This window comes from Centruroides sculpturatus, unplaced genomic scaffold, assembly GCF_000671375.1.
Source record: "Centruroides sculpturatus isolate CEXI.00-Female unplaced genomic scaffold, Cexi_2.0 scaffold1267, whole genome shotgun sequence".
Classification (NCBI taxonomy): Eukaryota; Metazoa; Arthropoda; class Arachnida; order Scorpiones; family Buthidae; genus Centruroides; species Centruroides sculpturatus.
The window spans coordinates 13,335-36,628 of NW_019385407.1; the positions used below are offsets into that span (position 1 = coordinate 13,335).

The 23,294-nt window shown below is 29.4% G+C and overlaps 1 protein-coding gene across 2 annotated transcripts; it reads left to right on the forward strand.

Annotated features, from left to right (window-relative positions):
* Positions 1–509: 509 nt before the first annotated feature.
* On the forward strand, positions 510–20,045 carry LOC111638624 (glutamate receptor 1-like). 2 transcript variants are annotated; one of them, XM_023384372.1, is made up of 7 exons: positions 622–755; positions 17,034–17,300; positions 17,640–17,804; positions 17,942–18,142; positions 18,299–18,406; positions 19,565–19,675; positions 19,750–20,045. In XM_023384372.1, exons 1-7 carry the CDS (start codon positions 750–752, stop codon positions 20,023–20,025), a joined length of 1,134 nt encoding a protein of 377 aa, XP_023240140.1. In that variant the 5' UTR covers positions 622–749; the 3' UTR covers positions 20,026–20,045. The 2 variants fall into 2 exon arrangements, with proteins under 2 accessions (XP_023240141.1, XP_023240140.1); XM_023384373.1 differs by having other exon boundaries at positions 510–755; positions 17,050–17,300; positions 19,565–19,812.
* Positions 20,046–23,294: the final 3,249 nt, after the last annotated feature.

Below are 23,294 nucleotides of genomic sequence, written 5' to 3' on the forward strand. Positions count from 1 at the left end.
CTTTTAAAACTTTTTATAAATGCATTCTATAATATGGGTTGTGCCTAAAAGGGATAAAATAAGCGCGATAAAATAATACTTTTTGTCGTGACTAAAATGTAGACATTATGTTTAAATTTTGCCCTGTAGCAATTTTCTTAAGCGTGATGGATTGCTGGCAACTCGATCGAGATTCAATCCATTGTCCGTAACACGCGAAGAATCGAGATTTCAAAATTTTTAAAACCCGAAAGAAAAAAAAATTAAAGATTAAATTTAAGAATAAATATTAAAATATATCAGAAATTTTTCCTCAGATAATTTAAAAAGATTCTAAAATATTTGACAAGACAATTAAGTCTTGGTTACTGAATTTAAATTTTATCCAAAGGGACATTGTTGAAAGATGTTGAAATTATCAAGTTTGTTGGAAATTCGTTAATGTAGTAAAAACAAATAAATGATTTGAAAGTAGTAGTAAATCATCGTGTGGTATTCACGTGTCTTTGCAATTATCTCTTTGGCAGTATGTCTACAGATGAGTCGTGGCATCTTCACCCTCGTGGCACCGACGAGTCAACCGTCCTACGATATTATCGCAGCTTACTCCAACATGTTCCAGATGCCATTTGCAAGTCCTGCATTTCCTCAAACGGGAGCACACAAGCCGATGTATTACGGTCTGAACATGAAACCCAACTACCTCCGAGCAATTTTGGACGTCATTAAATATTACAACTGGAAATCTATCTTTTATCTTTACGATTCCGATGACGGTAAGTTGTAATTCGGTTATCAAACATTAAAATATATATATTTATATATATATACCATTTTCTTATCAAAATCGAGTAGCATTAAAAATTATCACGTCTTTTCGCGAATTATTTATAAATTCTTTTCATTTTTATATTATTATTATTATTGCTGCTTCGAAAACATTCGCTAAAAATTATTAATATAATTTATTCCACTGGCAATAAACTTTATTTATTATTATTTACGTAAAAATGGGGACGTAATTTAATCCTTATTTTATTTTATTTTATTTTTACACGAATGCTTTAAAAGTACTATTGATTGAAGAAATTTCTACAGATTTCAAAAAATCTTATTTGAAACAATTTTGCCTTTCAGATTTAAAAAATAAAATAAAACAAAACAAAAGCTATTCTATGAGCTTCTATAGAGTTTATCCTATCTGAAAGAGTGCAGCTTTTTTGTGGAAGACGTCAAAAAGATCGCAGTTATGGTGTCAGGGACAATAATAATCTTTAGAAGAAAACAAGAAAAAAGTCTCCTGGATCTCGGTATAGGATTTAGTTTCGTACTCGTTATAACTTATTGTCAGAAATCACCAAACAGACTGAGAAGATTACTTTCTAAGTTAGAACCTGTCAAAAGTCTGCCCTTTTCTTTGTTGCTCCCTAATCCGGTTACTCGCTTAGTTGTTCGTAAAAATATTCCGTCTTTAGATATTCTTTCAGATTTTATTTTATACCTTTTAATAGATCACAGTATATATATAATATTTATTTTCGTTTTTTTTATAAAAAAAGAAAAGGTAACCTTAATTTCGTTATTGAAACCTTTATCTGAAGCGAAAGATTGCTGTTGGCTGCGAGTAATATCAATATAACCATTTCCATAGTATATAAATGAAAATATATGCGTTTATTCTATCGCCTTAAAATTCGAAGAAAATTCAAAATAATTAAATTCTATTTACTTTGAAATTATTTATACTTTGCAGAATGTAAATTTGTACANATTATATTCATAATATACCATTACTTATTATATATTCGTATTCAATAATAAATTATATTTTTAGTACACTAAGATAAAAATAGAGTACTGTACTGTACATCCTACAATGATGTAACGAATGATGCAATAATAATTACGATTGTTTAGATCTATTTATAAGATTAATAGACAGGTGTTTATTGCGTTAATATTAGTCAATTTGTATTCGAATTTGCATTTTTATCAGAACGAATATAATTTTTGAGGTGCTAGGAGTAGTTTTGTTTATTTATTTGGATTTGAAAGTATCATTCGTCTCGATTATTTATAAACAGATATTTTTACAGAACATAAATTTTAAATATTTTACGATAGGTGTATTAATTAAAGTGAAAGAAAACACGTGTGGCAGCGCATGCAGTAGATAAACGAAAGGTGTTGTTAAAGGAAAGTTGCTAAAAATATTCAGTTTTTTCCATCGAAAAGTGTTTGTTATACATTTCCTTTAATAATTCACAAAACTATTTTTATTTGGAAAATATTTTTATGTGACTCATTAAACCCTGCACTATTTTAAATTTCGTTTCTTACAAATGTTTACAAACATTTATTACACTGAAAGTATCGATAATTAATTCAAAACTTCTGTTTTTGTTCGAAACCTTTATTTACATACTGCATTTATTCTTCAGAAAATATTTGCATAATCAACTTACATAATTGTTTATAACAAGCATTTTAAATCTGTATCAATCATAAGTTCAATATGTTTCTGTCCTAGTTTATTTACAAATTTATAGACCTTTACAATTCAATGATTTTATTATTCCAATTAAGTTTACATTAACATTCTACAGATTCGATCCATATTTTGAATTATTAGCACGGCTTCTAGCTATTATGTTTTACATTTATAATTACTTAATATATAAAGTTATAAGCAATTTGCGAATAGCGAATTTCCGACTAAGATTTCTCATTAAATATCCTCTTACTTCCAACTATAAATTGAAAATATGATATTACGTTTATTACCGATGCAATTAAACTTCATAGCTTAGGTATAATATCAGAAAATTGAAGTTTTCTCGTCTCGTAACTAAATTGTTTGCTCTGGACGAAGCTCTTAATGCACGGTTATTAATAGAAATGAAAGGAAATTATTTATTGTACGTAAAGGAGGGGAAAAAATGAAAATACAGTTTTTATTATTAAAATAAAGATTTTTTTCTGTAAATGTATGACGTAAAACATAAAAGAGAGTGTTTTGTATGTGATACATAGAGCATCGATCGAGAGAGGGTGGAGTGTAAGAGGCTAAGAGAAGAAGAGAGCTTCGCGGAGTTGCATGCAATTCGTCCTTTTTCTCAGACTCGCATTCGATTTTTGTCTTCCGGGGATTGTTCTGCAGAAAATCGGTAATTTATACGCTCGACGGAGATACCCGACTGGATACCAACGAATGCCAACAATGTGACGGCAACGTCTCATTGGTTCACTTTAGTTGCTTGATGGAATGTTCGATCCGAATTCTTAGCGAATGGTGAAGCGTGAATTTGTAACGCACACTCCGCTTCCTATGACGTTTACAGTATTTAAATTATTTTAAATTTTTGACCCGACTTAAATATTCTTTCGATTATTATCCCTTTAGGCTTTTCTATCGAAATTAAAATTCTAAATTTAAGATATGGTTAGATGGCAGGGTTAATATAAATTATAGAAACTAAGGTTTTAGTATGTTTTTAATTGAATTTCTAATCTCAAATTTATTTAAATATTAATAATAAGCCTAACAATTGTACGTAAAACCTTAGATTTAAGAATACAGAATTAAATTTGAGAATAATCTCTATAAATTGAACTAATTCAATACATGATAAAGAACCTGTTCATAAACACGTCTAGTGAAAATTTATGCACGTAAAAGTACTATTTTAACATTTTAACTTCAATTTTATTAGTAATTCTACATTTAATATTTAAAAGAAAAAAAACTTGTTTTAGATAATTCTACTTTAAAACATAAAGTTAAATTACTTTTTATATGCCAAAATCTTTTAAACATTAAAATGCTCTCAAATTTAACCATAGAATTTTGGTATATTTGTTGTATTCTGCTACGGAAACTCTCTTATAATTTCTGAGTTATTATAGTTCTAAACACGTAAACTGCGTAATCAAATAATTAGATAAGTTGTGCATTTGATACCCACTTAAACGAGTTTATAATAAATAGGCCTAATGTGCGCAGGTTATCCAACTAAATTGAATTTAAAAGCAAAGATTTATCAATTCGTGACATTTCTAAACAAAACCATTAAAATTAGACCAATTCAAAACTTAAAAATAAATAAGGTTCCTTTTAATTCTTTGTAAAGAAAAGTTAACATGTAAAATGTTCAGTCGAAACATGATATAAGAAATCATTGTAAACAGTATAATATATTTTTATTAACAAGTTTATAAACAAACAATTAAGCTATAAATTATATAAATGTTATAGCTATCAAAATAAATTTTGGATCTCATTAATAATGCTTCTATTGCACTTAATTCATTTTGCAATAGTAATTTTCCATAAAGATACTCAAATTGAAATTAAATCAGTTTGAAAACAGCTAAATTGTTCAAAAGATAATAAATACAAATATTTATTTATTTTAATTATAAATAAGAAATGTCAAGGACAAGTCACTTCCATAACCAAACCAACAAACCTCTTACAAAAAGTAATTACTGTTCCCCTATATATTTAGTATCTAACTATAGAGATCGAAAATTTTTAACATTTAAACTGTGCACAATACATAGAAATTTTAATTTCTTTTCGTGTCTTATTTTATAAATAATTTATGCCGTAAAAGTATGCAAATTTTTTAAAATTTCAACATTTACATTTTGAAATTTAAACCAAAATTGTCATTAATAAAAAAAAAATAATAATAATAATGATTAAACCGATGTGTTTGTTTACAAAATACAGTAAAAATAATCGATTTATATATATATATATATATATATATAAAGTTGTTTTAATAGGAGACTACTTATTTTTCAAAGACGTCGAAACGACAAACAAGAACGTGTCCGACATATTTAATATATACAGACCGGAAAATTCCGGTTGAGTGAACACGAACTCTGCCGCCAGATTAAACTGCTTTACCCTGGCTGACAGCGGGACTTCCTGCACCAGTGCCCGGTTAGCCAGCGACGTCATCCGTCATTCTCTCTTTTGTGACCATCTTTAATGTCTGAACTCGAATAACCATCCCCCCGATTCCTTTTAAAAGCTCTCTCTTATTTAGATTTCTTAAAGTGAAGCGCATTTCTTCTGGTAATTATGTTTCTAAAATCACCCACCAGCCCACTTTCTCTTCGTTTCAACAGTAAAAAAACAGGAAAAATAACTTTTTTATCTTCAAGTAATTTGGTTTTCTCTCGTAATTTTTAAAATATTAACTCATATATTAAATAAAAACTTATACAGCCAAGAAATCGCTAAGAAAAATTGTGTATTATGAAACGTATCGGTTCACACTGAGCGCGATCGGTTGCGATGCGAAAATTGCGTGGGCAATAATGTATCAGTTACATTTGAATGTCGTCGACTGTGACGCCATCACTGACGTAATTTCCGTAACGGTTTTCGTCATTGTTTCATATTTGAATTCGGCGGGTGAATTAGATAATTTTTGTTTCCTTTAAAGTCGTGGCGTTTATTTCAACATCTAACACATAAAATTTTATGTATATCGATAGTAGTTAAAATAATTATCTGTTTAATTAATTACTTTAAGCATCGATCGTAAAAGAAATGAAACCTCTCAACAACGGCCACTAACGTAAACAAAAAGTGGCCGCTGTTCGGAGGTGACCGATATTTGAAGGTTATTTTGTATTCATTTCTAAAAAGCTTCTCTAAAAATGGCTGCCGCTTACAGGTTTATCATTTTTATTTATCATTATTCTCATAACTTCTTAAATTCTGGCTGCATTTTATAGAAGCTCAAAAATTCCTACGACTGCTGAAGTAATTGAAAGAGAAAATATAACGGCCACCTCTAAATAGCGGCCATTTTTTCAGAAACATTTCTTTCTAAACAAAAATGCACACAAAAAAACCTCCAAACAACGGACGCCGAACAACTGTCAGTTTTTGTGTCTCAGCAATGGCCGCTGTTCAGAGGTTTGACTGTATTAAAATAGCATTATTCTATTCAGCGTGTTAAGATTATTTTATTTGACTATGATAAATGTAAACAGGCTTTCGAATAATCGAAGTAAATTCTTTCATCGTGACCCTCCTGTAAAATGTCTACTTAATAAATAAATTCTCAAGTATCGTATATCATTTACAAGATGATAAAATACGTAGTTACTCCTTCAGTTAATTTACGTGTGGAGAATACAAAGAAACTATTATAAATAAATCCTTCAATTTTTAGCTTAATATTATGTGCAATTTCAATATTTTAAGAGAAATTCTAAGTTATATATTTGATCAATTCTTCGTCAAAAAGTAGTTTATATAATACGTATATATCGACGGAGTACATATAACGCGCAGACCTTCTTTCTTATGCCACAAGTCTTTGTCGACCCCATAAATCTCAATAAACAACCGGTTATCCCATAATATTAAGGGGTCTGGTTTCTGAAGGCAGACGGCAATTCGATTAAAATTGATAGCCTTTGAAGTCACTCTGCTTAGTTTCATCACGCATAAGTTCTTCGCTTCGAATTATCGTGATTTATGCTCTATATATATACATATATATCCAAAATGTATAACTTTCTCCAATAAGTTACTTCAAATAATTAGCGACGTATTATTATTGGTCACGAATTATTTAAAATTTGTTCATAAATTACGTAATTATCATTAAGAAGTAGATTTTGTGAAGGGTATTTTTGATGTCACAATAGAAAATACACTTAATATAATATGATGATGATAATATTAAATTTATATAGGCTGAGATTTATAAATAATTTAAATGTTGAGTAATATATATATATATATATATACTTCTAACAAAATGTTTAAATTATTTTTCTCGAAGACTAAGCTTGACTTTTGTTGGAGAGTATTTGAATAATTAATAAGCCTGCAGAGAAAAAGAAAATCAATCTGACTTTCCTTTTGAATATTAAGTCTGTTTGCAATTCATAAAATTGTAGGGAGTGTTGTAAATTAATAATTCTTGAATTCTTTTTTTTTTACATTTAAATATTACAAGTTCTCCTTCTTCCAATTTTGTTAAAGCTACTGAAAATGCGCATCGATATCAAAATCTTTTATATTGAATGACGAGAAGAGTCGTTCTGTTTCGATGCTACAAAAATTTCTCATCTTCCTGTCTTATACCGTTCTGCAAGCCCCAATTGCTTGTCACGCACCACACGAGTTGCTATGACGACCGGCATCACTAGTCAATACCACGTGATACTCAGGGGATGACCGGAGTACTTGGATCCTGACGACACCCCGGAGACACCGAAACAAATGTCTAATTTCGGAGAAGGCTTGGAGTGATGGGGGACAAAACTGTGTTGACGGATGAACCAGGTAGTTGTGCAGTGTTAGTTGAGAAATGAGAAAGTTTGGCTAATCCTATATCAAATTTCACTTTTTAAGAGATGACAAAAGTTTGAAAGTTAATTTAGAAATTTAAATTAGCAAAAGAATATTAATTTAGATAAATAATCGATGTTTAAACAGGGTTAATTATTTTTGTATTGTTCTTTATAGGAGCATTTTATGTATGAAATATAAAAGTAGCCATGGTTAAAAAGATGGCATTTCAGTAAATTCAATTAGAATTAGTAAGTTGAATATTAATTTAACATAGAGGGGTGTGTTAGAATTATCGAGTAACTCGTAGCAGAAAAATTGCCTTTGTGCAAAACTTGTATAAATTATGTTATCGCTTTCTAATTTCTCGATAATTTTCTATAGAAAAGTTAACAATTGTAACAATTAAGGATTTTTCTCGTTCTCTTGGAAAGAATATGGTGATCATCTATTGTCGACAACACAGTTTAAGTGCAGCTGACATCATACTAAGCTAACCTTTCTATAGTCGTTATCTGGACGATGCAGGCAGAAAACGTGGCCGTAAAGCACGGGAGGTAGTATTAATTCGGAGCGCAGTTACCCACCCGTTCATCCGAGAAGTAAACACCAGTGGAAAGACTATAAATCTTGACGAATGGAACGTGATGCTGCAATACTCTACACGGACCATTAAGCTGGGAAAACCCGTGACAAAATGGCGACTGACTTACTCTCCCTCAACAATAAGAAGTGAAAACTAATTGAACCTTTATAGGTCTTACCAGAACAACAGTTTTGAAATCACCAGTCCGAAACAGATTTTGTAAAGTAGCTTTTTAGGGGAGTAAAGTCATTAAATCCCTAGTTCTGTTAGAGGAAAGAATAGTACCATTTCTTGATTATTTTGTTAGATGACAATTAAAATACATGGCACAATCTAGAAACAATAAAATTTATGTAATATATATATATATTTTAAAGTAAAATAAAATAGGCCTATTTATTTCTCCAGAAAAGTAGTTTGTTTATGAATGATCGGGTCGAAAGCCAGAAAAATAAATATATTCAACAGAAAACTTCACGTTACAACACGATCTCCGCAAAAACTCTTAGAAACAGATTCTTACAATAAACTTTTCATTCTTTTCAAAGACATTTCGTGTTGAAATGCGAAGAATTCATCAAAAGAGAAATTTCTAACGTGATTCTTTCACAAAACACATCGACCAGACCCGTATACTACAAAATAGACAAGGATTTTTTATGCACCAGAATTTTTTTCAGTGTCTTCTTTCGACTCAATTTAAATATTCCGACATCTATTTTTAATAAAGTAAAATAGGAAGTCAATATTATTTTTATAATGTGGATAAAGGACCCAACAGTTTGTAGGAAACTCATTAACCCTTTTTTTAACCCAAAATTTCCTTTATTAGAAAAGTAGATTTGTTCCCCCCATCTGTAGTTATTAAGAGGCTTCTTTTCATCGTACCGATTGCGGATTTGATTAGTTGTTGAGGGAGAGGCACGACACATTTGAGACAGACCATCCCCTGAAAATCCCCATGGTTGCTCATCCAGATTCGATCTCGGATTCCCAGAGATGTAGGTTGACCGTTTATATTTCTAGAAAATAAAAAAAAATATAAAGAAACTGATAAAACAATGTCTAGAAAACTATAACACGTAGGATAATATATGTTTTTCATATCTTTTTTCTCAACGTACAGTACTTCATTATTTATATAATTTGTACAACTTAATCTATAATATTATAAAATAAAGTAATAATCTAAATCACAATTACAGTAAATTTCCTAAGAAAGTATTAACTCTTTAAAGCTGTGTCAGGCAAGAAAATAATCCTATCCACGTTATGCAAATTAGAATAAATTCTAATTTTTCTTCTTAAATACTTTAAAAACTTTCTAATTTATTTAAATGTACACAATAGGCGACTTTAATGTTATATTTATTTACCAAAATTTATTACTTCTCATATAAAATCTAATTAAAACTTTTAATTTTAATAAACTCCTGGAAGTTTTAGGAGAAGATTTTTTCTTCTAAATATTTTCATAAAATTAAAATAAACATCTTTAAGATGGAGGCGATGATTTTTAAAAATAAATCGTGATAAATAGTGATTTTTTTTTTTCTCGAGATGACAAGAAACGATATCAATTGTTTATTACGGTAACTCCGAATGAAATGAAAATAGTAGGAAATGATCATTTCCTCTTCTAGATAGGCCTCGAACTATATATCTTCGTTACTTATACTCATACAGAGATTTATAGTAGAGTTTACATACTCGAAAATTGTCGACAATAAATCAAACAGATGGTAGTTTATTCGGTGAGAAAACTGTTCAAGATACTCTCGAGGGGATTTTTATATCATATATCTGATCTACATCACGTGGAAAGTAGATATTCAACTGGCAATAAATTACTTAAAAGTACTGTTTGATACGCATTCGCCCCGGGTCTTAAATTTGCAACGTGTGCCTAAAACCGAATAAGTTATTCATGGCCACGTTCTTAATGACTCTTCGACAGTCTTTTGTCGCTTTTTGGTACAGATTTATGATATCGTTTGAATATTTTTATCAAATATTCAATCATTGCAAATAGTTAGTTTCCTCTTTACAAATATTTCATTTTTCTTTCGTCCATTGCAAATGAAATATAAACAAAATTTAACTTCTCCCACAATGACTTTTATTGTATGACGATTTAACTAAGTAGATTTTATTTTTATATATTTTAAGTAACAATTTTAATAAAAGTAAATAAAAACTCCTTAAAGGAGATAGATTTTCTTTGCTGCGAGTATTTTTTTAATACTTTAATTTTTGTTGAGTAAATTATATTCATTGCAGCGAAGAAATCTATTTTTTAAATATTTAGATGTAATTTGCCTTGTTTTTTTTAAAAAACTAACATTTAAAATTTAATTATTAATAACTAATTTATAACTAATTTGCACACAATTTAAATTATAAAACAAATTCAAGTATTATCTCACTAAATATGTTTATGGAATCCTCTAATGTAAGGGAGTTTTTAAGTATATTATCCTGTCTTGCAAGACTAAAATATTAAAAAATAAAATTATAAATCTATTGGGAAACAGAATTTATCTGAAAAACAAACCAAGTGTTAATTTAGCATTTAGTTTTCCAGTCAAAAGTGGCTCAGAAAAACTGTGAAGTAAACAAATCTGTGAAATTGAAAAAGTTTTCTATTTCGAGAATAATTGGTGTTAATTATATACTGTGTAAATCAATAAATAATACATTTTCTTCACTAATCGAATAGTTACTTATCTATTAACAAATCAAGAATAACCATCAAAGTAACACTAAAACTAATGTTGTACGAGTCTGACATTCACTGTTATCAGATACTTTTGTGTGTTATCGAGTTTCATCCTTACACTTCTTGTTACCGACAATATTCACTTTCCTTTTCTATCCGTACAGGCATTACTATTGAAAGCCTTTGTAACATTCTGGCATAAATACAAGCTTACACTAGAAAAATTCACTTACTTCCATAAAGAGAAAATTCCTCTCAAATCTTTTTTGTGTCGACTGTATTGAAAGAAGACAGAATTTCCTAATACATTTTCAATTAAAATCCTAATTTTAATTTATTTTAATACATTCATATAAGTTCAATTATTAGTTACAAGATAGGGCTGTAAATACATTTTCCGTATTTTAAACAGATAATTTTGTGGAGAATGGGAAAGGAAAAAAAAGTATTGGAAGGAGGAGAGTGACGTGAAGAACTTAGTTTGTAGAGAATGTTTGCTAGAGGTCGAGACATTCTTTCCAGAAGACATATCTGTGTGGCGAGTGTCGGAACGTGTATCCTAGTCAGCTAATCAGTCGGTCGTGTGGTGGATCTGCCCACTTCTGGTTTGCCACGACGTGGTAATCAGGCTATTAGTACAGAAGGTGGACGTAATCAAGCGGCGACTAACGATCCTCCGACCCGGCTACGAGGGGTGGGCTATGGCATTAAGTCTCTTTGTTGTCGAAACTCCAAACGATAACATCACAACGGATGGCATTGTACAATGGTGTCAAATGAACGTGTCGACATAATCACTATTTTCGATATTTTCAACTTTTCCACTGGCACACCGGAGATTAATCTATTTACAAAAGGAAGTCGCTTGCTTATTCAGTTTTATCCAATAATTTTAATAAATTATTTTTTCGATTCTAAACAGGGATAGAATGAAATTTTAGATTTTTCAGAATGGATGAGGCTTATTTTAATTAAATAAATTTATGTATTAAATAAACAAAATGTGCACTGTATTTTCACAAAAATCTTTTGATAATTTTAGACATTTTTACAGGTTAAGCTGCTATCTCGTTTTAAAATTGTTTGAAAATCGCAGTTTCTTTTATTGAAGCCATTAATAACAACAACAACAACAACAACAATAATAATAATAATAATAAATTTAACGAGGAATCCAGTGAATTTGTTTCGATTGCCATAGGTCTATCGAATCTGTACGCTATATTGTATAATTTACATCCAGGGCTGCAGAGCGCTGGTATGGGGCTCTGGGTAGAGAGGCCTCTTTTGCTTTTTAGAGGGCCTTTTTTACAGTATTTTTGAAGATATAAAGTGAACAGATGTTTTATCATTAACAGAGAGCAGTCTTAAAAATTTTATTTTAATTTATAATGGTAGAAACTACAAGGACTCCTGACCTTTGTCCTTGCCAACTCCTCCCTCTCGATGTTTCTGTTTATAACAAACAAAAGGCCAAGATAAATTTTCTATAATAAGATGTAAAAGAGGTTATACAAAATAATTTTTAATAATTTTTGAAATAATAAAAAGCTTAAAAATCACAGAAATTTAAGCTAAGTAAGTCAGTTTCCTTTTTATAAGTTTTTATGGTATTTATTACATATATTTTGAATAAATATAAACTATCTAGAGTTTTTATCCCTATTGTACAGTACGTTTATTATAAATTTTACCACTATATTTAAAACAGCTATACTTTCTATGCCTAGTAAGCCTTACTATAATGAATTTTGAGAATTTGTACAGCATAAACTACTTGGTAATAGGGCCATATTTATTAAAATTTTACTGTAATTACGCCTATTTTATATGTTGAAAAATGATATATTAGAAAGGGCACTTAGCTTTTAATAGTGAACAATGTCAGAATATGGTTTAATCATCTTAAAAATGGAAACGTAACTATGGATAAGCCTAGAAATCGTAGACCTTCAACAAGTGTAACAGATGAAAATCGTTAAAAATTGATGGCATGATTCAAAATAACAGACGTTTGAAGATCAGGAAAATCTCAGAAATATTGGTAATATCCATTGGACACATTTCTTCAAATGTCAATCACCCAGGATATTGAAAAATAGTGTCTCACCAGACTCTAGAGAAGATTGCCAATTATGTATGAAAATTGATGCAGCATCCCTCTTTTTTTTATTTAGTCACTCGAAGAGGCATTTACGAGGTCTTTCAATCAGAACAGTGATTTAACTTCAGCTTAAGAAAACTAAAAAATTTGTGCAAGTCACTGGAACTCTCTATTTATAGAATGGCCTTCACATTATGAAAAGAACAGTGGATAAAATGTGTAAATGAAGATGAAGGGTACATAGAGTAGTTTCATTCTGTAAATATATCTTTGTTCTTCATTTTAGAAGAAATTAAAGATTTTTGTCTTATTATTTTATCATGAAACGAACCGCCTTTGTAGCGTAAATACGCATATCTGTATATTATATAATAATTATATACGTTTATATTTATCTAACTTAGTAACTTAAGATCAAAAATGAGTAAAAAATTATTTATTGTGACATCGTCACAATGATGTATTGCAATTTCAATCATATTTTTAATTAATTTAATTTAAATATAGGCCTATCTTTCCACCTCAAATTAGTAGTGGCTTGCCCTGTACATCATACTTTTCCTTTAAAAACAGAGTCGTGCAGGTCATCTAACACCTTTTGGGGAAAATATTTAAATTAAAATAACATGACATTCGATTTGTATTGGAAGTTTATATAGTTAGTTGGGGCCTTCTGCTCCAAAACTTTCGAAATCTGGTGTCGTCTTTCATCTACCTAACACTGTTCTCGATATTAAGAAAGGACAGACAGACAGACGGACGGAGGAAAGTGGGAATTTATAGGTCTACAATTTTTTTTTCAAATTGCATTCCAATTATTGAACATTTCCGCAATTTATTTACAAAATAGCATTGTTTATATTTATAACATAATCATTTTCTATAATTTATTAATGAATATTCAATTTTGAGCATTTTTGTGATTTTTTGATTGAAAATTTTCTTTAAATTAAAATATCGAATTGTTGATTCAAATCAATTTCTTGAAGTATTCTACTTTCCAACGTTTACAAAATTGTCAGGAAACATTAAAATTGCAGTCGAGAGTAAATGCGATTTTAGTTTCTAATTATTTTCGCTCGAAAGTTTAAAATTTCAACAAAAATGCCAAGCAACAAATATAAATTCTATTCTAAATCAAATAATTGGATTTTTAAAATTTTCGATATTTTTATTTATTTATTTATTTATTATTCATATTAACAATTTTAATGGATAATCCAATTCTCTTCTTTAATCTTTTATTGCTTATAATCGCATTAAGCATTATTGAGGGATTAAAGCCACAATTAGATTAAAATATAACATTAAATAGAATTTAAAAATTAAACATCTTAAGTATTAATAGAAGAAAATTCAATTAGTTTTTTTTTCTATTTCATTCTAAAAATTCACCACTAAAATTAATCTGTAAATCTACATTCTAACGAAATCAGAAAATATTCTTCCTCTTCTAACATTAAAAATTCGAAAAAAATTCTTTAAATTAAGTTTTTTTTTGTAGATAATAAAGCTTATATTTTATATAATAACGGCTATTAAAATACTTTTAAATAATATTATATATTTTTTATATTTAATATATAAAATAAACAAAGGATTTTAAAGTGTTTATAATTTAACAATTAAAAAAGATTCATAAAAAAATAAAAAAAATAAAAATTAATTATCAAATAGGAGATTTAAATCTCTCTCTCCTCTTTATCCTCATCCGAAACATTTGTTAATTCTCGGCATCTCTGGATATTTAATGAGAGTATCTTCGTAGAATATTTTAATGGGGAAGTCAAAGTGTCTATCCGTGCTATGCCAAATGACGTCATTATCCTCTAACAGTATGGCATATCACATGTCTGGCTAAAGTTATCGCATCGTCTTAGTGTTGCAGAATTGATTGTAGCATCTAGTTAAACTGCAAACTTTTATATAGCATATATATATTTTAAATGGTCTCGTTATAATTTTATAAAGTTTAAAAAATTTATTATATATTTAACGTCGAAACCGAACTTATCATTCAAATTTATCTCGAGTAATTTAATATATATTTTAAGATATATTAAAATTACACCTAAAAAATAATAGATTCTTATCATTAAGTACTCGTATAATTTTATTTTATTCCCTTCCTTGCAACAATTATCAAGTTACGTATAATAATAATACAGTGTCGATTGCTGTCCTCTGCATCTCCTGCAAGAAATTTAAAACTAAAGGGTATTAATTAGCGATTGGCTGTATTATTTTGTGGAAAGAAGGGGGGAAATAGAGGAATGTTTTTGGGGTGGAGAAAAGAAGAGTTCGGAGCTTTTCAGTGGGGTTGTCGGATCTTGGAACAGCTAATTGCAGGGACAGCGTGGCCGAGATAAGGGAGACACAGCCAACTTGTCTCTCCATTGTGCCAGGCCTGTAGCGGTGCAGCGATAAGGCGAATGTAGTATGGAGTCCTCCGGGGAATCTCTATTGTCGTCGACCAATGATGTGTAGAATGTGTTTAAAGGTAGCGAAAGGCAGCAACTGGATCGATGGCAACTCGGCTTTATAGCCTTCTACCCAACCTGCTGCCTGGCGGAAATTTCTAGACTCTTTCGATTGTTATACTTTTTGATATTTTCCATCCAAATCTGCCATTTTTATTTTTATATTTTTATAAAAACCTAAATTCTCTTCTCTTAACTTCATATAAAATTGATATTTCTCGAATTAGAAAATTGTTTATTGTTGAATATATAATTTGCCTTAATTTCGTAAACATTTTCTCCTTCCAAATTAATTAAATTAAATGTAACATCGTTCATTATTAACGCGTTTATAATGTAATTTACGAATAAGTAACCATTTTACGTATTTTACCACCATCTGGTGGAAGATTTCGGAAACGATTTTATATATTAAATATTTTAAAAAAATTCCTTAAAAAATTATTTATTTATTTATTTTATAAATATAAGTGGCTAGAAGATACGGGCCATTTATGTATTTTACATATTCTTTTAGCTATTAAGTTACTTTTTTAAAAATAAAATTTAATATTAGGGAAATCTGGGGATTATATGCGTGCGTTGGGAAAGGAAGATGGAGAGAGAAGGAGGGAAATTGAGAAAAATTGACGAGTGAAAATGTTTATTTTTATTGGAAGGAAAGAAGACGAGGAGTGATTTTTTCCCCATTACGTAGGGTAGAGAGAATAGAAAGCGATTGCCTTTCTCCGGCACCGCAATTCTCTCGAGAGTAGAATGCAGAGTAAAATGACGTCACCCCCTCCAGTAAGAGTGTATCTAAAACTGTGATTTGTAATAAGATATGGATGGAAACTGCGAATAATGACTTAGCACCGGTCTACTATACGGCAATGAATATTGATTTCTATATAAAATTAACTGGTCCGCTTATATACTTCATCACTACATTATAACTAGACCCTATATTCTTCTGTTAACATCCCAAGATGGTTGGTTATCTTTTTCTTTTATATATATATTATCTCGTCCGTCCATAACGCTCTACGAGATCGATATAACCGGACATAAATTTTATACTGTAATTATTTCATAAAGTAATAAAAATTTGAAACGTTCAATCGAAAATTCCTTGGATGGATAATATTTATTTCTGATGAGAATTATTATTTGATGCTTATTATGTAAAAGCTAAATGGGCTGCGGTCGAAGATTCTGCAATGGTTTCCAGTAATTGGTTATGACTTGAGGGATTTATGTCCGTAACAATAAACGACTCCAGAAATTTTTATAACTACTCTCCCAGGATGAAATTATATAACTTTATCTCAAAATTTACAACTTAATACACTTAGATAACTGTTATTATGTAATTTTAAATTACAAATTAACTTTTAGTAAATTTTTTTTTATATATTATAACACACGTCACGTTTTGAAATTCTGTATTTTATATCCGATTAGAATTAAGTCTGTAACAAAATAAAAATTATATTACTTGTATGTAAATGATATTCCATATTGATGAGACGGTTGCGAATTTAAAATTGAATTCGATTATCCGGATAAACTCGAGAAGTGGATAGATTGTCACTCAATCAAATTTACAAGAAAATAAATTCGGTTAGAATGAAATTTTCGAAAGATATGTTAACATTTCATTGAGTATATATATAGTTTTTCTATTTGCAATTTGTATTCAACAAACGAGGGATGAATTGTAGAAATTTCCAATTGTTATACAGTACCACGGATAAAGCGAAGATATACAAAGAATACTTCATTTTTTTAATAGAAATTATTTATATATTTTTATGTTATTGTTAAAGGACTGATTATTATATAAAACAATAAAGGATTTTTCATTTGCAGGACTTTTAAAACTTCAATACATATTTCAATTAAGCGCAGAGAACTACAAATTGGAGGTACCCGTGGTGAAGAAGATAAAAAATGCCACCGAAGCTAATGATTTTTTGCATTCAGTAGAGATAGCCGATCCCGTTAGTAGAAAATATGTAGTTTTGGACTGCAATGCCGCAACAGCCAGATCCGTTGTCATTAATCATGTCAGGGATATATACATGGGAAGGAGGAACTACCATTTTCTCTTTACCAATCTGGTAATACTATATTTGACAATAAGGAAAAACCTGCACTTTCTACTTACGTTATTGAAGTTTTGTTTTGTCTATAAAATCTCCATAACAAATATTATTTTCCTTTATTTTTGTAAATACCGATAATTTTACTTACATCTAGAATATACCTTTTTCCTTTTAAAATATTCTATTCGCTTTTAAAAATTTAATAATATATTAATTGATTTATTCTTTTAGTTAAAATGTTTATTTTTAAGGCGCTTTATTATTTTAAAGGTATTAAAAGAATTTTTGTCATTATTTTAAAATTCTTCCACGAGATGGCGCTACATATTTTTCGAAAATATCCTTTTTTTTCAGGTGATGGACGAATATTGGAATAACGAAGTGTTAGAATTTGGGGCTCTTAATATAACGGGATTTCGGATTTTGCAACCGTCTTCTTCGGAATTTAGGCATATTTTATCTACTTGGAAATTTCTGGATCCTTCCAGATGGCCAGGAGCGGGAACTAAATATATATCGGTAATTAAATATTATCTCCGAATCCTGCTTTCACTGCTTTGTATTATGAAACACTGCTTGATATCAAAGATTATTTTGCCGACGAGGCCTTATAATGCAGGAAATTTCAATGTAATAATTGTTTTGTACATTGGCAGGCCGACGTTGCTCTTATGTACGACAGTACAAAGGTGATTTTGGATGCGTACAATCGCCTGTTAAAAAGGAAGCCAGACATATTCCGTAACAATTTTCGAAGGGGCGAAGTATACAACAATGGCACCAAAGGGATCGACTGTAGGAGGCTCCCAGTTTTGGCGTGGGAACACGGAGAGAAGCTTGCAAGATATATGAAGAGGGTCTGATACTGTAATTTTTCTTCATCCCTTTCTACCATCATTCATTCAATTGTATATTGTTCGGTTCTCTTTGATAATTCTTATTTATAAATACAATTAATTTTAAAAAAACAATTAATTTATTAAACTATATAAAACTAAATTTATCATTAACAGACGGACATAAAAGGGTTAACAGGTAACATCTCGTTTGGGGAAGACGGACAAAGAAAAAATTTCTTCATAGACGTGGTGGAAATGAACATGAACAGCGAAATGGTTAAGGTAGGTAGCGCCATCTGGTGACACAAATTCCATTTAATTATATTTTTTAAAAATTTCAAAATTTACAACAGTTTATATACTCTGTATAAAAGCTACAATTAATTATTGTTTAATTATTTTTAATTATTAAAAGAATGGCGACAGTCGAGAGTTAATTTTAAGCATTAAAAAAGGAGAGAAGAGATCATTTATGTCATTCATATTTTAATAACATTTCCAGATGACAACTCTGTTAATCTGAATAAAGAAAAAAATAAAAAAAAAATAAATGAAATTCTGGGAAAGAAATAAAAGATAATGATCATTTACTTTCGTTTTGCTAAACTTTGACGATAATTGCTTTGATCTAATGAAGGTTTTTACGCACCGAAAACATCAACCCCGCTATAAACTACTTTTTTTTTTAAATATTTAAAAAATTCTTTCGAGATTTTCTGTTTTTTTTTTCAGATGATGATTTTTGGCCATGCAACTGTTTACAGGCGCCATATTTTTTACATTGCATTCGACAATCTCTTGTAAAGATATACAAAATTTGGCACTTTATCATCATTATTCTCAATCGTTAGAAACGTCTTCTCTTCAATTTTAAAAATTTATTTACGCGGATTTTCCGAAAAATTACGTACAGATAATTCGAAAAAATTCAAGAAAATTATCTACATTAATATTACATAAAATTGCTTAAAAATAAAAATAATAAAGTATTTAATTACATTCGATTTAATTAAATCTTGCTATCAAGTTTGAGTATTTTATTATTAATTTTATGTTAAATGACGAAGTAAATTTCAAAATTTAAAGTTATTCCTTCATATTATCAGGTGAAGGTATTAAAATTTCATTATTATCATTATCATTAGGGGGTAGAGTTTAGTCTGAAGAGTCTAGGATGAAGAAAGGAAGAGAGGGAATAAGAAAGAGGATGAATGAGAAATATAAAAATAAATAAGATATTTATTGAGAAATGTTTATATAATAATTGCAGTTACATAAAGTAACAGCTACACTATAAAGGTATGGCCTTATAGTGATTTGTATTGCCTCTATTACAACATAATGGAGGCAATACAAATTCTATGCTATAGAAATGAAATACGATTTTACTATTGTGATACATTCTACAATATAATTAAAATTAATAAAATTTTATTTAAGCTGGGAAGATGGACACCTTCCGGCGGATTAGTCTTAGATTCTTCAGTTTTTCTTCGTCAACCGAAGAGTAAAGAAATCAAAAATAAAACCTTTATCGTGACAAGTATCTTTGTAAGTTGACTTTTCGTGACGTTTACTTGGTGAAATTTCACTTAAAAATATATATATTTCACGGTTTATCGCAGGAAGAGCCTTATTTAATGTTAAAGAAAGCCGAAATCGGCGAAGAATTAATCGGAAACGATAGATTTGAAGGTTATTGTAAAGATTTAGCGGATTTAGTTGCCGAACATCTCGGTATCAAGTACGAGTTAAGGTTAGTAAACGATAGCAAATATGGAGGACAAGATCCAAATGCCGAAATGGGCTGGAACGGAATGGTTGGAGAACTTATACGACAAGTAAGTTACCATTTTATAAACCTAAATTACCAAAAATCGCCCCTTAAATACTCACCATAAAAACTGTGCGTGATGAATTCCATGCGTGAGGGGGGAAAATCGATATTTTAAATGCTATCTGCTCTACATAAATGTGGCTTGATAGAGATTAAAAAAATCTTGTCATGTTTATTTTTTTTGGCTTCTAACCAAAGAATATTCTCTTTTGGGATCTTCACTAAAAATTTCGTTATCCGAGAGATGTTGTTAGATAAAAAATCTTTTTATTAGTAAGATATCTCGACATCTCATGATACAAATCTTCAACATCTTTGATTCATCACAGAAAATCCTCTTTTCTCCTCTTTTTTCCTCCTAAATAATATAATTTCTGACACTACTAGAATTTTTTCTCCCTGTTTCTTTTCTTACGTCCGGATTATATTGTAAGTGCGAATAAAGAACGAAATTTTCTTCCATATCATATGATTCCATATTTTTATATATTTTTAATTATTAAAAGAATGGCGACAGTCGAGAGTTAATTTTAAGCATTAAAAAAGGAGAGAAGAGATCATTTATGTCATTCATATTTTAATAACATTTCCAGATGACAACTCTGTTAATCTGAATAAAGAAAAAAATAAAAAAAAAATAAATGAAATTCTGGGAAAGAAATAAAAGATAATGATCATTTACTTTCGTTTTGCTAAACTTTGACGATAATTGCTTTGATCTAATGAAGGTTTTTACGCACCGAAAACATCAACCCCGCTATAAACTACTTTTTTTTTAAATATTTAAAAAATTCTTTCGAGATTTTCTGTTTTTTTTTCAGATGATGATTTTTGNGTTTCTTTTCTTACGTCCGGATTATATTGTAAGTGCGAATAAAGAACGAAATTTTCTTCCATATCATATGATTCCATATTTTTATATATTTTTAATTATTAAATCATATAATTTGGAGGAAATTTAAATATTCAAAGTAAATTCAGGAATATTTTATAATTTTATCTTTAAAAATTATAGATATAGGCCTACATTGTTTACTACTTTCCTGGCTATTATACATAACAGAGGGAAATAGACGATTTTGTTTACCCTCTTTGGAGCTTAATAAATTCTGTGTTTTTTGTCGAAATTTTCTGAAATTTTGCAAGGTAGTTTATGTATTAGAAGGATTGATGCTTTTAAATTTTAGTGATTAAAGGTCGAGGGGGATGAAAAGATAGAGAGGTTCGTATCATAACTCGAGTATGGTCTGACTTAATGACGATTTTACTCGTTATTATTATTATTTACAATTTTTTTACAAAACCCATCCATATCCTCAAAATTAGATTTTTCTTGTCATTTTATAATAATTAAAAACACAAAAAAAGTTATTTTTAATAAAATATCGTAACAGATGGCGCCATCAAATGTTTCCGGGAAAGTTAAACAACTCGATTGCTGGATTTAATTTTTTCACTGAAGCTGTAGTGAAATCGCTGATAATTCATATACACGTATATCTTAATTAACGTAAGGGACAAGTAAAATGAAATTTCTTGAAGTAATTCACTTACTCCAAAGTGAATAATAGATAAATAAGTATTATCTGAGTTATTATATGTTTTGCTCCCAACATAATAATCCACCATTCTGAAATCATGAACCACATTAACTATCGTAAACGGAGAAAATAATGGATTCGATATTCTTTTACGATACCGTTACCACGATTTTCCAGGTATATATATTTTTTTAATATGAAATAGAAAAATATAACATTAAAGAAAGTAAATCCGAAAAGATTATTTTCGTCATCCATTAAAAAAGCGAACTTTTCCTTGTTTAAAAGAGAGATTTCTTTCATCTTGGTCGAACAATGCAATTTATTTCTTAAAAAACATCCTTTATTCTTCACTATTGTGGCAAAACTTTTCTTTGGACATATTTTTGAAAGACTCGTATCGATAAGTAATCGAGAAGTTGAATAATTAATTATTAATTTCATTCGATATTGTAATTAAAACATTAACGCCTCGATGTGTGCATTATATAATTACTAACGATCTATCATCGTTCGATTTTACTAACAAATTTTAAATTCTTAAAATAAATTTTATATGCAAAGTTCGACATCACATAAGATTTATTATAGATATTTGATTAAATTAGTTGAAAATTTATATACCAAGGCAAGGTCTTTCTCTATTTTTAGCGTTTAAAATTACGACTGTTTTAAAGTAAGTATCGTGAAATTCGATGCAAAATTTATAATCGGTAATAAAAACTAATTAACGTTTTTTACATCTTGCTCTTCTCTGAACACTAGCTTGGTCGCGGGTTCGTCCTTCACCAACGGCTGAAATACGTGGAGTTTTTCCGTGTTTTATTAGCGTGTTTGACACCCAAGTAAGGGGCCATTTCTCCTAGAAAGCACCCCCTTTCAGGAGATTTATTTACGGCCAAAAACACCTAGGCTTTAAAAGATTTTCAGGCTCCCTCCAGCACTTCAATTTCTCACTCACACTACAACTGATATCCTGCCCTGGAACGATAGGTATTAGACTGCAGTACACAGTCCTATTTTTGTATATTTTTGTAAAACATTATTAGTTTTTCTATTACCATTTCTTTAATATCTTTGCTTAGGGCCCTGGAAACTGGGCCCTATTGTGCCTATTGTATTTAATGGTTAAAATGGCCTGCCCCTTCGGAAAATTGACCATGTGTTGCGTTGCGATATCCCATCAATTCAATTCAATCCAATGCGCTCTTTCTTCTCTGAAATTTGTGCATACAACTATACATCAGTTCTTAATATGTGTGTTTCTCACTACCAAACCAATAAATGCAACCCTAAAAAATTCTCATAAATATTATTTTGATTAGTTAATTAATGCGTACGTTATTCTCTAAAGCAGAAAAAGCTAAATTTTCTATATTATCTGTAATTAATTCTTATGTTCAGTGCAGATTTCGACAATTCAGTTGAAGTCTGTTTATCTAAATAATTCTTACAAATTGATATATTATCTGATATTGTCTTACTTGCCATGGGAATCGTCTATATCTCTTATCGACAAATTTTATGTAGAATTAAATTTATTAAAAAATTTTTTTATTGATCCTAAACTGCTGTGCCCAATATACTTCGTGATTTTTTTCTCTATATTTCTCTTTTGTCTATGATTTTTATCATACAGTGAGTTGTTTACCGATGTTTATATCACGAAAGAGATTCTTACGAGTGAATTTCGATTAAGAAGTATTGTATTTGTTTGCATGTACGATTGTATCCATGCAAATAATTTTACTATTTCTCTCTCTATATTATTCTACTGTATACAATGTAATGA